Source organism: Amphiura filiformis, chromosome 7 (genome assembly GCF_039555335.1).
Source record: "Amphiura filiformis chromosome 7, Afil_fr2py, whole genome shotgun sequence".
Taxonomy (NCBI): Eukaryota; Metazoa; Echinodermata; class Ophiuroidea; order Amphilepidida; family Amphiuridae; genus Amphiura; species Amphiura filiformis.
In genome coordinates, this window is record NC_092634.1 from 30,600,402 (window position 1) to 30,617,095 (window position 16,694).

A 16,694-nucleotide genomic window follows, 5' to 3' on the forward strand; every position below is an offset into this window, starting at 1 on the left:
ATGACATTTTTCAGTAGATATCCACGAAAAAAGCTTATTTCCAAAATTTCAGTTGATTCCGATTTTGCGAGTTATGCATGATTATGTGTATTACACTGCTCCATAGACAATGTGTTGTAATTTCGTTCTAGTATACCAGAACGAAATTAAAATTTCACGATATCTTTGCTAAGCGAATTAATCTGCAAGAAATATTTTGTACATAAACATTATGTAGCCAGAGGTATCCAGTGGTGTAAAAATCTCAACTTTTTTGGGAAAAGTGGGGGATGAGGCTGTGGATCACGAAATGCCCTTTTAAGTCAAGTTAGCTCAATCGATAAGGCGTTCGACTATGGTGCGAGAGGTTGCGAGTTGAACCCTGGTGGTGCCTAGTATGCTCTCGTGGAAAAATTGAGTTAGCTTGAAATTCCCTCAGACAAGGAACTCACTGCTAATTTGTCTCGTTGTAACCCGTACGAAACTCGGGGAGCTGATCCTGGTTGCGATGGTTATTTGTGGAATGTCTAGGGTGTGCACTCTTGAAGCAGCAAAGTCCCTGATTTGTTGTTTAATGGTTTATGGAATGATGTGGGGCCATACCATAGTGGTCAGCGACAACCTGTAAAGTGTGCCGAGGCTTGTGGATCAACGTCTAGGCGTTGTGCCTGTGCGTAGCGCACTATAAATCACTGCGCTTTTTTTTAAGATATTGCTTTTGTTGTGTTTGGATAATTTTTGTGCGCAGTATTAGTTTACTGATGAAACTTGCTATCTATATATAACATGTGGTAAATTGTGTAGTGCAAAATAAAAGATACATGTGTAAAAAATTCATTTTGTTTTGACAGCGTTGTATTTCAATGTGTATCAACACGTGTCGATGAGACAGATGTCTGCAATAAATTTATTTTTTTGGAGGCAAACCATAATATTGAGTTTGGCGATTTTGATAACCAAAATAATCCTACCTTGCCCCTCCCGGAAGCATAAGCCTCATCCCTATTCACCCATTGCATGGTTCCTCCATGTGCGAGGAGAGCCTCAATCTGGCAGCATGCATGATTAGGAAATGAACCAGTCATAACATTGCCATAAGTTCTTTGCAATTCTTCCTTTCATGTCATGCCAGTTTGAGGCTCTCCTTGCAGAACCATGCAATGGGTGAATAGGGATTTATGGTACAATATTCATTATTGGCCAGTTACAGGGGCATTTTGTGATCCGCAGTCTCATCCCCACTTATCAAACTCTGGCTTCATGTCATGTATAAAAAAAAATTGCGTTCTGGCTGGTGTATCGGAACAAAATTACAGATTGGCCCATGTAATACACCTACATGTAAATCATGCCAATCTCGCAAAATTGACAGAAATTTTGGGAATAAGCTTTTTCGTGGATATCTGACAAATGTAGGATGCAAGGATTATCAAGTATTCCTTTAAGGGGGTACACCCCTGGCCAATTTTGTGCCTATTTTTGCATTTTTCTCAAATATTATAGCAAATTGGTGACAAGTATTAGATATGTATATTATAGGGGCAAGGACTACAACTACTGTAATGAAAATTCAGCAACTCAAAGCAAGTAGTTATTGATTTATTGATCAAACATTGGTTTTCCCTCATTTTTGACTGTAACTCCACAACTGTTGTCTGCTGAAATAAAATATCCAGTGCAGTAGTTGGAGTCCTTGCCCCTATAATATACATATCTTACTTGTCACCAATGCGCTATATTTTTTGAGAAAAATGCAAAAATAGGCACAAAATTGTGCAGGGGTGTAGTACCCCCTTAAAACAGTGAATATTCTCAGTCAGCAGGTCGCTAAAATAAATTTTGAATTGAATCTTAAACTGGAACTCTTACAACTTCCTACATTGCATCTGATACCATCATACTTCATCAGGCAACTGACCCGAGAGGGGATTGAGACGATTTATCTCACACAATGGACCAGGCCATCAAAACGATCCCTCGTCATCTTCAAATGTCATGACCAGCACAGCGGGCCAGTTGCCCGATGGAAGGTATCAGACGCAATGTAGAAAGTTGAAGTAAAAGTATGTAATGCTTTGTAAATTTCAGTCAGAGGTACATTAGCCTTTTCGAAGAATGGCATACACAATTGGAGGGCAAAAACCCGCCAAATTCAAGCCTTTACCCTTTCGTGCAGCGCCATATAAAAGGCTAATGGCAGTGGAGCCAACTTCCAGGAACAGCGTGCCCTACACTTGTTGCACTAGACCCTATACACCAGAAAATTTTTCAAAAATTTGTAACAATGAATACAAACCAAAACTAGAGCAGATTCAACCCATTGTGGGACGTTTTTCGAACAAATTCAGGCTATGCAGATGATTGACCGGCAGCCTGGATTTGTTGGAAAAATGTCCCCAAGTTGGGTTGAATCTGCTATTCGCCAGCGAAGTGGTGACATAACTCAATCAATCAATCAATCAATCAGTTACATTTATGTCCTTGCGCCAAAATCATTACAAAATGTTCAACGGCGCTCATTAGCTCAAAAGAACTACTGCTGATAAGCATCCTGAAAAAGGTGGCTCTTCAGGAGCTTCTTAAACTGTTCAAAAGTACAATTTTGATTTGACCTGGTAGTTTGTTCCACAATCTGGGAGCATAGGCAGCAAAAGCTCGGTCCCCAAAAGAAACACATTGCGTTCTTGGTTCAAAAGAGAGGTACCATCTGAGCATGATGATCTAAGCTGCCTTTGCGTAACACCTAATTTGAAGCATATCAATGATGTCTGATGGAGTTTGACCGTGAAGTGCTTTATAAACAAGAGAGAGAATTTTGAAGTCAATGCGTTGTTTGATGGGAAGCCAGTGGAGTTCGTTTATGAGTTCTGGGGTGATGGAGTCAAACTTGCGTTTTTTGAAAATCAGCCTTGCTGATGTTCGCTGGACATTTTGGAGTTTGTTTTGCAGTTTTTTACTTATTCCCACCAACAGACTATTGCAATAGTCAAGGCGGGATGTCACTAGTGAATGAATAGCCATTTTAGTTGCATCTTCAGTGAGTAATTTCCGAAAGCACGTCCAATGTTCACAAGATGATAGTTGGCAGTTTTGATCACACTAGATACTTGAGCCGACATTGTCATTCCAGTGTCAAACATGACGCCCAGATTTTTGATGGGGTCCGATTTAATGGTGACATTAACACCAGCAACATTCATGCTGGAAAGATTGATCTTGGCAAGTTGTGCTCGAAACCCAAGTAACAATACTTCCGTTTTCTCCGCGTTTAACTTGAGATAATTGGCTACCATCCACTCATGAACTTCCGCGACACAGGCCTCAATTCTACAAACTGTATGAACAACGCCACTAGGTGTGACCGGGCAGATTGAAACATAAATTTGAGTATCATCCGCGTACATTTGGAGCTCCATACCATGCTTTCTAATGATGTTACCTAAGCGGAAGCATATAAACAAGAAATAGTTGTGGACCAAGACATGATCCTTGTGGAACACCATAACAGAGGTCTCGAGGAGCAGAAAAACTGCCATCAATATGAACTCTTTGTGTCCTTGCAGCCAAATAGGATTTGAACCACCGGAGTGGCACACCGTGAATTCCAAGCAAAAGTTCCATGCGGGTGAAAAGGACATCATGGTCGATAACGTCAAAAGCGGCGCTAAGATCAAGAAGGATGAGGATGGTAATGCCCTTCTTCTCCATAGTCCACATAATGTCATTGTGAATCTTCAGCAGAGTTGTCTCAGTGCTGTGGAACCGCTTGTAAGCTGCTTGACGCGACTCATGGAGGTTATTTAGACTCATATGGTCAGTAAGCTGTTTCGCGACAGCCCTCTCAAGTACCTTGGACAAGTAAGCCAAATTGCTCACTGGCCGATAGTTTTTCAGTACATTGGGGTCTAATCCAGGCTTTTTCAGTAATGGTGTGACAACAGCAGATTTGAAAGAGTCTGGCATAACACCTGAGCTGAGCGAGGCATTGACAATCGATGTTATCACTGGCAAGAGAGAGTCCTGAAGCTGCTTAATAAGCCGCGATGGTATTGGGTCAAGGAGACAAGTTGGACTTGGTGACTTTGAAATAATCTCCGAAATGTCACTCTCAGACACTTGAGTAAACATATCCCAAGGGGGACAAGTTGCAGCATCACCGACTTGATCCGAAACTGCAGATGCGATTACAGGGAAACTATCTCTGATCTTCTGGATCTTAGACATGAAGAATGAAGAAAACTCTTCAGCTAACCGTCGAGGACACCTGTGATCAGGTAACTTTGATGTTTTCTTATTATGAAGAATGTCATTAATGATCGAAATAGATTCTTGGAATCATTTCCACATTCCAAGATCTTGTTGTTGAAGTAGTCACTCTTTGCCTTGTACAGCTGGTTGTTATAGCTGTTTCTAATACGCTTGAATTCTTCAAAGTCAATCAAGGAACCGCTGTTGTGCCATTTGTGTTCTGCTTTTCTGCGATCACATTTGGCTTGATGCAGAGAGTCTGAAAACCATGGTTGCCGTGGACGAAGGGTCACAGTCTTTGTAGTAGCAGGAGCATATTCATCCAAAAGATCAGTGAGTACGTGATTATAGATTTCAACCATGTTGCAAACATTGGAGGTGGAACAGTCTGCCAAATCAGAGTTCATAATGTCCTCCTGGAGATCCTGAATCTCAATAGATCTAAGGTTTCTAGCTGTTACAGTTTGTTTTGTTGGCTTTGGTTTTGAATAATCCAAGTAGCATGCAATGAGGCTATGGTCAGATATTCGATCCAATACTTTAACATCTTTCAAAGTCTCATCTGCTTCACGTGATATAGCAACATCTAACGTGTGACCGCGGTTGTGGGTCGGTCCAACAACATGTTGCTCAAGGCCAAGAGGCTCAATGATGTCCATGAAACGCAGAGTTTCTGAGTCCTCTGGCACATCCAGATGAATATTCAAGTCACCAACAACAAGCAGGTCACCCTTTGCCATGGCAAGATCTTGTAGAACTTCAGCGATTTCCTCAAAAAATAGTCCTGATGGATGAGGTCTATAGATTACAAATAGAGTCAAACACTTGGATCCCATAGAAAACTATTTCACAACTTTGAAGCTGGAAATGCTAGAGTTGACGGTTTTTGATACGATTTTCATGTTCTTTTTGTAGAGTATTGCGATACCTCCATGGGGGTCACCACCGCTACGTGGAACATTAAAAATGTCATAGCCGGGCACAGCGCTAAGTGATTTGACGTAAAATCATCGCTGCCATCATCGCTACCCATGTCTCCTGAAGGCGAGAACATCCATTTGATGTTCAATTAAGAGATCGGTCATGATTCCTTTAGTAGTCTTGGTTTTTACAGACTGACAGTTTAATGAAAATACTGAGAGGCAATTTCCAAACTCATTGGTTTGTTTAAGTGCTTTAAGTTTCTGTTTCTGTCCACCTTTTTTACCCCTTCTGGTTGGCTTCACACTTAACAAATCCATTGAGCAAAGGGTCTGAAAGACACCACTTGGAAGGTGATTCAACCTCTTGTCCAGTTTCACAGTTTCATTTATCTGTAGTAAACAATCCCTGGAATAAGTGGGTACTTGAGTTGGCACCTCCATCATAACAACGTGATTAGCAGTCAAGAAATAAACTGTAGAAGTCAATATTCCAAAAATAACTACATGCATGTTGAACTGCAAGTAGAGATCCTAATACTTCTGTACACATAAGACAGTCAAATCCAGCAACAAAATCCTCAAATTGTGGAAAATTCTGGCAGAATCATATCAAAAAATTTGGTTCAGCAGTATCTATGATGTTAATCAGACAAGATGATGGCAAAAACTTGTCAGATTTGAGCCTTGTGCCTGTTAAAAAGATGATAATTCACAGAGCACAGAATGAGTGCAGCCTCTCAGCGCAACAATCAATATACAAAACTCCCTGGTAACTGGATCACACACCTTTTGGAATTAATAGTACATGCCATAGACTTTGTAGCGATCCTTCCGATCGTGGTGCAGGACCAAAAGCATGATCCAGTTGACATAGTGATAATCGGATTAACACGTAATACTTCGCTGGCGAATAGTTGATTTGGCCATTGTGTGCGAATACTAAAGTTGAGAATACCAAAGAAATGATCAAATGAGGCAAAAGTTTGTATTTTCCATCTTTTTCTATAAGATTTTATTTTGCACTACTACTTGTAGCAGTTTGACATTTGACAGACACTTATAGTATAACAGTCAAGTTGTTTTTATATAAATCTCTTTTATACATAATGCACATATCGCAGCGCACATTCAATATGAATTGATGACTGGCCACAAGTTATGATGCCAGAATTAAAATATTGGGAAAAAAAATTAATCTGCAAATTCAATTTCATCTGTAATGTTATGTCATTCACCAAAATCCTAAATATCAGAAGTTGGAATGATTTCCCCATATTCTAAACTGGCTACGCGCGCAAACAATAAATACTGTACACGCACGCAATGCAGCTTTTTACAGCGCAACTGTACAAATGCTATGTGGCCAGACTTCATTAACCTGTGGAAGAAAATAATGCATTTAAGATTAAACAATACTGAAGCAAGATGATAATTGATGAGGAATGTTCGATAATTTTGCAAAATAAAGTTTGTAAATTGCACCTGCAATTTGTTTTGTAAGTTTTCGTTCTTGATTTCAACATAAAAAATAGATATTGCTATGAAACAAAACATGGTTTATAACGATTTATCAATATAGAATTAACACCTTAAAATGTTTTCTTTTCAATTTTTTTGTGCAATTTGCCATTTTTTTAAAAACTTTTTTTTTTCACTTTTACATAATTTTTGGCAAGGATGAAACAAGTTTTCCATATTTGGACTAAAAATGCATTGGATTGCTACATACAAATCTTGATTGAGAGAAAAGCCCAAATATGTATAAGAGGCCAGCCTATAATTTTGTTTTTATAATTTCTTGAAAATCGCAAATAGTAAAATGCATTACAGGCAACATTTGTAAAGTTTTCAAAATTTGTAAAGTTTTCTTTTGGGAACATTTTGTTCAATTATAAAATTTCAAAAATGTATTAAAATTCTTAACCTGGTTCATCCTCCAGATTATGTTTTTGCTTGTACTAGGAAGCCATTGTTTTGAAAGTTAGTACATGTACTTCAGTTTTTATATCTGCATAAATATTGTAATTGTATAAATTTCCAGTTTAGAAGTTGAAGCCTCCTGTTGGGATAGCAGCCGTCTGGGGGTTGAACTGGTAACCGCCATTTTCTGTCTCAGGAGCCAGCTCCTCAACCTCGTCACCCTGCAATGAAATAATGGTAAAAGAATTTATATGAATGTGTGCACATTTTATAAGAAAATTGGTTACAAAGTTCTGCTGCATGTTATTTTAGGTATTATATGTGATTGGAATACAAAGAGATTGTACCCCAAAGAGTACTGCCGGTGTGCAACACTAGGGTAAACCGGCCATATTGGTTTGTTGCTCCTGAAGGAGGGCAAAATAGTGTACCAGCAACACTGAACGATAACTTTACATCTATATTATGTTTGCCAAGCTGTTTGTACACTATTCTTTATATTCATATTAATGAAGGACATTGAAGGTATACCATTTTCCCTCCATGAGCAACACATATTTAAACATAACTGAGTCTGTACTCTTTGATTCTACCTCTCGTTGGAATCACTCGTTTGGAAGTGAGAAGATGTAGGCCTGCAAAACCAGGCATGTAAATCACTCTTGACCATGCAGCCTTCAATTTGCTCAACTTGGTGTTTACTTGTGTAAATGCGTTCACTATTTAACTAACCAACAATATCATGGGTTTGTTACGGTAAAGCAGCAAACATTCCCAATGTGGCATTCAGTGAATCTTGCATATCTTTTATTTTATTGCTGCAAACAATGCAAACTTGTACAAATGAGCCTCTTACCTCCTCGGAGAAGTACTTCTCCACCAACTCAAGAGCAGCCTTGTAGACATTCTCATTCTCATGTTCTTGCAAAGCTTCAATCCTGTCTAGACCTCCAGCTTCCTCAATGGACAGGCAGGCATTGTCCAACTTCCCAAGCTTCTCAGCAGCCTGAAAAATGACATTTTACTTTTTTAATAAAGGGGCTCGATCTGAATTTTCATGTTCTATTTAATTTTGAGCTGTTTTGCTCCGGTGATTTTGATATGAAAACAAAACCCGTACAAGAAAATGACATTTTACTTTTTTAATAAAGGGGCTCGATCTGAATTTTCATGTTCTATTTAATTTTGAGCTGTTTTGCTCCGGTGATTTTGATATGAAAACAAAACCCGTGTTCCTATAATTTGGTTCACCTCAAGTTTGGTAGTGACGTATATGCGTATTTTGCTTGCCGTAGTATCGCATCGCGCGCATAAAGTTAAACGTGCTGAGTGTACACGCCCGCGTACATAGGCGGCTTGTTGGCACGCTTGCGGCGCAGCCGCGAAAAAGCATCAACGTCACTACCGAATTTGAGGTGAACCAAAGTATATAAACAATGCCCATAGGATAGTGCATACTTCACAACTCACACCATCTAACGAAATGTATCTGGAGCATTACATTTTCCCAGGCAAATGAGAAAAATGTTAGCTACCAAAATCACAGTTTTAGAACAAGAGAAATGGGGGATGAGGCTGTAGATAGGGTCACATCCCTCTAATGAATAATAGAGTACAAAATTGCCTTGGCAATTTTGTTTTTGAAAGCTGTTGCGATTCAAGTCAAAGAGTACAGTACAAAACCTCATAAGGCAAGTGCCTCATAAAGACTCAAGGCATATGATAAATAAATTAGTGCTTAAACCTCTTGGGAGAATGCAGACTCCCTGAATTTTGTATGCATGCAACTGTCGCAGAAGATTTGAATGGAAATGTTTTACTCACCGCCATGACGTTACCAATGGCCTCCAGAATAACCATGATTATCTTGCAGTCTTTCACACTGAGTAGATCGATGAGTGGCTTCAGACAGCCGGCCTGCACTGCCAGGACCACCTGCTCCACGGATCCTCCGCTCGTCAAGTTGGTGATCGCCCAGCAGGCTTCCTTTTGGCTCTTGAAGTCGCCCTAAATGAAAAAAAAAATGTAAGATTAGACAACTTTTAATAATTCACAACCGATGCATATTTATAGTCAATTTGGCTTCCTTGAGAGTTGACTGTGTGCATAAATAAAGCAAGCCTTGAAGTTGAAATAAGCGGGCGCGGGGGGAAAATTTGCTCTCGTAAAGCCACCAATTGCTCCTGGTCCTTGTACATTTCACATGAACCAGGAGTAATTTTCTAGAACAAATGGCTCCTGGTTCCAGTTTTGCACTTGATACAGCAGTGCTGGTATTAGGGAGCGATCGTTATTTATGGCAGGGGGGGAATGGGTAAATTTAGGGGGAACACGAAATTTTTTGTGGTCTTGAGGGGGGAACCTGAAATTTTAGTTGAACCAGGAGGAGGATTGTTAAATTTTAAATGGAGAAAATTGGGAAAACAAGGGGAACGCGAAAATTTTGAGCGGACGCGAGGGGAACGCGAAATTTTTGTCGATATTTTTGCCAAAACACCCATCCCCCCCTGCCGTAAATAACGATCGGTCCCTTATATGCAGAAAAGGATTACTATTTGTAAATTGCTCCTGTTTCTTCAGAAATTGCTCCTGGTTGTTGTAAAATCTCAGTGAACCAGGCGCAATGTTCAAAAACAAATTTCTCCTGGTTCCAGTCTGCTTATTTCAAGGCTTGGCATAAAGATGTATTGCATTTGATTAGTGTGTTAACATGACAGATTTTTCACTTGTCTTAAAATATTGGACAAGATGTAGATAAGTCACAATTCTAACTTGTAATAAATATTGGGCATAAAGCATTAAATGTTTTGGATCCAATATTTTCACATTCTTGGATTCATCAAAACAAAATGATCAAAACTGGCTTGCCCTAGCTTGTACTTTTGCGTTGCATGTTTTGCCAGGTTCGATTCTTTGACAAGTTTTGTGAATACATACCTTTGCAAGTACTTGCACCATTGGTTCCAGTAACCCTGCGTCCACTACAGCTTGTATCTGTTGGATGTTGCCTGCGGTGATGTTACTGATTGTCCAGCATGATTCCTTCTGGATGTTATTTCTGTTGTGTCTCAGGAGACTACCGAACAAGGGCAGAGCCTTTGCATCTATCACCGCCTGCGTCTGGTCATCTGTGCCTGTGACGATGTTGCCGAGAGCTCTCAATGTTGGGGTCTGTAATACAAATCAGATAGTGGCTTGTTCCGTTAGTACTGATCATTGGAATATGTCTTTTGCAGTAGTATCTCTCTGCTACAACAAGGCAAGAAATAACTATCGTCTTGCAATTAGCCCCTGTACTTGTTTACTTGACTGCTCTGCGTGCTGGCCAAAAGTTTTTGAGATATTTTCTCAAAATATTAAAGAGCCATCTCAAAGAGCCTCCAAGCAAAATACTGGGCTTGTATACCGATTTAAATGCATTTTCATGTCGATTCCAAATACGTGACATGATCAAGAGGAATGAGTCGGATGTTGCTAATATTGTTTTTGAGATATTGGTAAAAACGGTGTTCAAATTCTTTTGATTTATATTGTTTTCAGCCATTGATTGCTTGAAACTCGGTAACCAGATGTCCGATTTTGATGGGATTTGCATCAAAATGTAGCATTCATAAACTGCCAGAAAATGGTGTAAAAAACTTCCTAATTGAAATTTGCCGACATGTGACTCATTCCCCTTGATCATGTCACATATGGTCAAGAAAATTTACAATTCTGAAATTTGTTAAAAACTTGTCTGCAGTCGATACCCACGTGGAGAGGGTCAAGGGGTGACCAACATTTTACATAATGGGATGGTTAGTAATTTCTACCACACTGGCTGGAAACCCCTGCTGTAGAAAAGTGATGTTAGAAGGAACAAGCCTGGCATGTACTTACCACAACTGTAATTTCTTGACAGCCTAAGAGTTGTACAAGTCTGGGAATCACACCTGATCTCACTACCAGCTGTAAAAAAAAAAGAAAACAATTTATAAAACATAATTCAGATTTTTACTTAAGTTTGTTTGTTGCAAGTAACAGAAAATGTTGGGAGTCATTTGTTCTCAAAATGATCTGACCAGAAATTTGACTACACCTTGTTCAGCACAATAAAGTGAATAAAAAATTCAAGGTGGGCAAACCAAAAGAGTTCTGAGCTATAAACATTTATGTACAAACTACAGCTCCTTTATGAATGTTGACGTCTATGGCAAACCACATTTTACAAAATTGTCTTTGCCATGAACATGTTTCATGCAAGTACAGATTCTCACTAGCATGGACTTCAAATCAATTCTATAATTGTGAGTTGAAACCCCAATTGATTTTGTACACCTTTTACCTCAATTCTTTCGTTGGAACCATCTGTGAGGTATGACAACGCCCAGCAAGCGTCGGCCAAGACTTCCTTGTCGCAGTGGTGGATGAGGTTGCCCAATGCTGGTAGCACGCCGACCACTACCTCATCGGGAGGAGGCGGGCTCTTGTTGCGGCACAAGTTGGACAATGTCCATGTGACGTTACGAAGGTAGGAAGGCTGTGAAATGGAATGATATTTGATTAACATTTTGAACAATTTTTAGGAGAGATAGGCCCCAAGAACAGATGATTTGTGTTTTCAACTGATTGAGTGTCCCAGGTTTAGAGATGAAACAAACAAGATGAAAAAGATCCTATTATTGCTGCTGCAGCAGTGAATATCTGTGCTTTCTTGATAAAACTACGTAATAGTTTCGATATAAAATGAGCCAGAGCTCTGGTAGTTTGCTATTCCCACCACCAAGTCTTTCAAAACTAAGGGCAAGAGACCTACTGCAATAATGTAGAGATCTTAGGGGCTGTGTAATAATTATGTGTACCCACAGGGTGGTGAATTCTCAAAGTGCACCACCCCACACATTTATGTAAAGATCAGTTTTGACACTTTCCTGTGCAATTGTCCTTTGCGACAAAAGCTGCATTTTTGGTACACTTTTGTTGAAACAGAAAAATGCATGTTAATAAAGAGGTCAGATTAGCTTGTATCTTCAGATAAATTTGTCCATTCCTGGTTTTATCTTTACCTTTTGAGATGGTGTGATGAGTTCTAGAAGAGGTTTGAGGATGCCATGTCTGATTACTATGTCTCGCATCTTTGGACCATCGCCTAAAATAAAGGGTGGTAGAAAACAAAAACACTTGAGAAATATGCAAACAAATATTCTGAATTTCTGATGAAGGTAGACTTTGTTAAATGTTTTCTCCTTCAGATAACACAACCTCATTGTTGGCACCACAACCATTTTGGCTATTCCGGTTGAAATCCATACACCACCCTATGGAAAATTAAGTCTTTTTATGGATTTTAACTGGACTAGCCCATTTCTGATGTGGCACAAGTTTTTCCCGATACCTGCACAAGTTTTAATAATGTTAAAAAATTAAATTTTGTATGTGCTTCACTAACCTGCAATGTTTCCAAGTGCCCACACAGCCTGTTCGCTGACAGTGGCTGCAGGAGACGATAGGAGCTTGATGAATGCTGGAATGCCCCCTTGGTCGACCACCCACTGTGTCTGTTCTGCTGTGCCAGAAGCAATGTTGGTCAATGCCCATGCAGCCTCAAACTGAAGATCGGGACTGCAGGAAGAATATTGACAGCGATTTGTTATACAAAATCAAAAAGTACATTAAAGGGGGTAACCCTATTGGTTTTGGATATGGATTGTCTTTAAAATTACATAATAATATCAAATATCGCCCCCTTTATGCTGCTTTGTGAAAAAACGAGAGCATTTTCGGCGTAAATGTGAATAAATAGCCAAATTTGCAATCCAATACCTTGGTATACGTGAATTGCATTCTGGGTAGGCAAGCAACAACAACCATTTCCGTTCGTATGACGAATTTAATGCTGTGATGCTGTCAATGCCCGGCCCGTATTGAACGAAAACAATTTGTTTTTTTCGTACCGTTTCAGAAAAAAAGGAAACAAAATATATTTCCCCTTGCAATATGTACATTTCAAATGAATATAAAAAAGTTTGGGTTAAAAATGGAGAGGAAAAAAAAACTTTCCTACACCGGATTTTGAACCGATTACCTCTCGGTAGAAACATGATCGCAGCGCTAACCGACTGAGCTAATCGGCCCGCTGCCTCCATCGTGGAAATTTTATAATTAAATACGGCACACCGTCTAGACGCTCTCCTCAGCAGTTAGTGTGGTTCGCTTTTTCACAGAATGTGTATGACGACGCGAAACCAAAGTAGCTGTTGAGGCGACTGATATTACGAAGCTATTTCGTTCATGATTCCCGCCCAGAATTCAAAGTATTTACCATTGTTTACAAACTGGTATACCTGTAAAAGCCGCTGTGTTTCATGATTTCTCCGGAAATACATCGACTTGAGCGTCAAATTTCAGGATAGTAATGAGAAAAATAGTATCTATTATGTGATACTAAAACCTCATCAACAATGAAAAAAATCGGGGGGATGATGCTGTCGATCGGGTTACGGACCTTTAACTGAAAATGTGAAGAGTTCAGAGTTCAATTCACCTGGCACAACAAAACATGTGTATGTATGATATGTATGCAAGTACTTCCGAGCTGACGATCCGAAGCTGTGCCAACTGCCCAATAAAATTTGCACTGTAAACTTGGCCAAAATCATAGCCTAATCTTGTACTTGTTCAAATTTCATTCTCTTTTAAAGTTTAGTAGTACGGTACTTACTTGTCAAACCTGTCGAGGATTTCCACAAATCTTGGCACCAGCCCTGCTTCGATGATGGCATCAATGGGTGGATGACGTTCCCTGGACAGCATTTTCCTGAAATACATACAAAAAAGTTTCAATCAATGATTTTCAGGCAATTTCACATTTTAATGTAACCTTTTATTATCAAAATAATACTTCTTCAAGAAGTCTTTTACCAGCATGTGGCAGGATGTATTAGGCGTGTAAAATTAATATTTTGGTTCTCGCCCCTCCTCCTCAATTTCTGGGATTTGTCAGATTTTTAAGACTTTGGAATGATTTATGAAATCTTCATACATATAAATAAGTTTATTAGAGAACAAGCATCACTTCCAAGTCTTTTTGTGGTACTCTAGGGGTTTATCCTCAGAATCTCACATTTGAAAAAAAAAAAAAAAGGGCCTCATCGTTTCCTCGAGCACTGTTGGAGAAGACCGAAAACTACTGACAATGCTAATTTTACATTGGAAAAAAAAACAAAAACAAAAAAACACCTCCCTCCCTCATCAATTCATGAAAATCCTCTGGACGAGAACCAAAACATTAATTTTATACGGCCTTATTTCACTCGTACATAAATTCTAGACAGTTCATTGGTTGATTACCGTTTATCATTTTTACTATCACCCTGTCCGTATGATAGTCTTTACCATCATGTGCTCTGCCGTAGTGCGCCTGCGCAAAGCCGTGCGCTGACTCTTGGACTCGCCGATTTAGTTATGGGGTGGACCCCAAAATGAGAAGTATATCATGGCGAAACATGGTGTTATGTTGATGAAAAAATGTATTTCCTACCTTAAATAGTATTTTAGTAATAGAATTTATACATGAGTGATATAAAACAAATATTAACTGTCTCAAATTCGTGTAATGGTCGAAAAAAATCACTCGGTGAAAGATGGATTGTTCCATTCCACTCGCTGCGTTCCAGCTCGTGGAATGGAACAATCCATCTTTCACCTCGTGATTACATTTCACCATCACACTCATAGACAGTTAATATTTGTATACCAACGGGTCGCGACGTACCAACCAATGTACCATAGGGCTTGTGGTACCAGTGGTTCTTTTTAAGGGTATTTAAGTTTTGTGTATATTTATACTTTACCTTGCAGATTGCACAGCTTGAAATAATGTGGAAGCATTCTTGCTCTTCATCTTCTGACAGATTTCTGGAATGGTCATTGCCACTGTGGGCTGGATAAAATGAAACAAATTTATGTCAATTAGTATTTAAAAAAAAAACATGTTTGTTTCCTGTAGCAGATCCAAAAAGCCAAATGCAAAATGAGTTTTGTTGTTGTCTTGAAATGGAAAAAATGCCCTTTTCGCTGCAAATTGGAATGGGAATTTACAGTGGCTTTCTCCGACACACAAAAATAAAAATCATATTTCTTCATATTCAAGAATATTTATGACCCCCTTTTAACCTGCAGTAGTTTTTCACTACGCTCATTTGTTGTGTAATGTGTAAATGTTTACTCCAGTAGTGTTATATATTTTTTTTGGCGACTTTTCCTGGTTTTCTTTGCAAGTGAAAACAAAATTCAAATGCGCACAATAAAGCCGTCAAAAACGAAATGCGCATGCGCTACAGCAAACAAACTTTTTTTTGGGCCTTATACCATACAAATTTGGAATAGGCGATGTCACAAGACTTCTCCACATGCTTTGGGATGAGCTAGGTCTATCCGAGAATCTTTGTTTGATTATTGTCGGGCAAAAATTTGGGTGGTTTCGCATTCAAAATATTCTTCCCCTTTCAAGCCTTTAAGAATACTATTGTTTTCACAATGTTCCATTTATTTTGAAATTTATTATTGATTACAAAAAAATTGAGCGAACTTACCTGTTTTTGTTCTTGAAGTGGACTGGGTGGCTCTTCGTCAACGATGATATTACGCCTCTTCTGCAGCTGATCATCCTTGCGTGCTTTGCGTATCTCTACCGAGACATCAGCCCTTCTCCTTCTCATCTCCTGTGAATATCAAATACATCAATTTTGTGTGAAGTGTGCAAGAAGGGGGGGGGGGAGGGGTTTACTGACCAGGGGTCAGTTCAGTTGCCCTACTTGATTGGTCATCAACAAAACAAAATTTGTTTCCTGCCAGTCGGACATTCACTTTTTTTAAATATTAAAACCATGTCAAATTGGACTTCAAGGGCATATCTAAAAAATAGGGGGACTGGCATGCCAGAGGCATAGTGGGGACACTTTATAGCTCTTTACTGTATCTGAAAACTTTTCATGCATATAATTAGAAAATTACCTGTCAACTTGTCAAAATATAGAAAATAAAAATAAAGTTGTCGCCAATTTCTTGATTTCATACTTGATTGGTTTTTTTCTCGTAATTTTCAGTATCTTTTACAATTCAAAAATATGCCCAGGCAGCCCTACCATGTACTTACATCATTTCCTCTTCCTTTGTTCTTGAAAGAATTTAGACGATTGTTCTCAATTCCAGGCATGCTTACTGTGTGATGGTTTGAAGTTGATATGTAGAAAGAAAAATGGTTTTGCCTGCAAAAGACTAACGTTCGATCTAAAGCTAATTTGCAAGATTGCGATCTGAAAAAAAGAAAAAGATATTGTGCGATTAATCACCGATTCAAGCTAAACCTCTTATACCACATGGGCTGAGCTACATTACAATTGACCAATTTGTGGCAAACACGCTTGCAAATGCACGATACGCTATCGTAAAAAATGAGCGTTTGTACATCGAGCACTTGTGAACATTTCAGAGCTCAAGTTCAGGGGTCAAAACACAAAATAAAACTTACAGTACAACTCTGATTTTTTCCTAAAAATTGGCCTATTTTCCCAAATTCTACATGCACAGAGTCAAAGTTACATGCATCTGCATGTATGCTTGTGGTGTTTCGAACACTGCAGC

General features: G+C 39.0%; 1 protein-coding gene across 1 annotated transcript; it reads right to left on the reverse strand.

Moving 5' to 3' along the window:
• Positions 1-6,132: 6,132 nt before the first annotated feature.
• Positions 6,133-16,386, reverse strand: LOC140157013 (importin subunit alpha-1-like). The gene is made up of 12 exons (XM_072180068.1): positions 16,207-16,386; positions 15,644-15,772; positions 14,903-14,991; positions 13,771-13,866; positions 12,499-12,671; positions 12,116-12,198; positions 11,395-11,589; positions 10,950-11,018; positions 10,008-10,241; positions 8,895-9,077; positions 7,927-8,076; positions 6,133-7,291 (listed from the first exon to the last, which is right to left on the reverse strand). Exons 1-12 carry the CDS (start codon positions 16,264-16,266, stop codon positions 7,193-7,195), a joined length of 1,560 nt encoding a protein of 519 aa, XP_072036169.1. The 5' UTR covers positions 16,267-16,386; the 3' UTR covers positions 6,133-7,192.
• Positions 16,387-16,694: the final 308 nt, after the last annotated feature.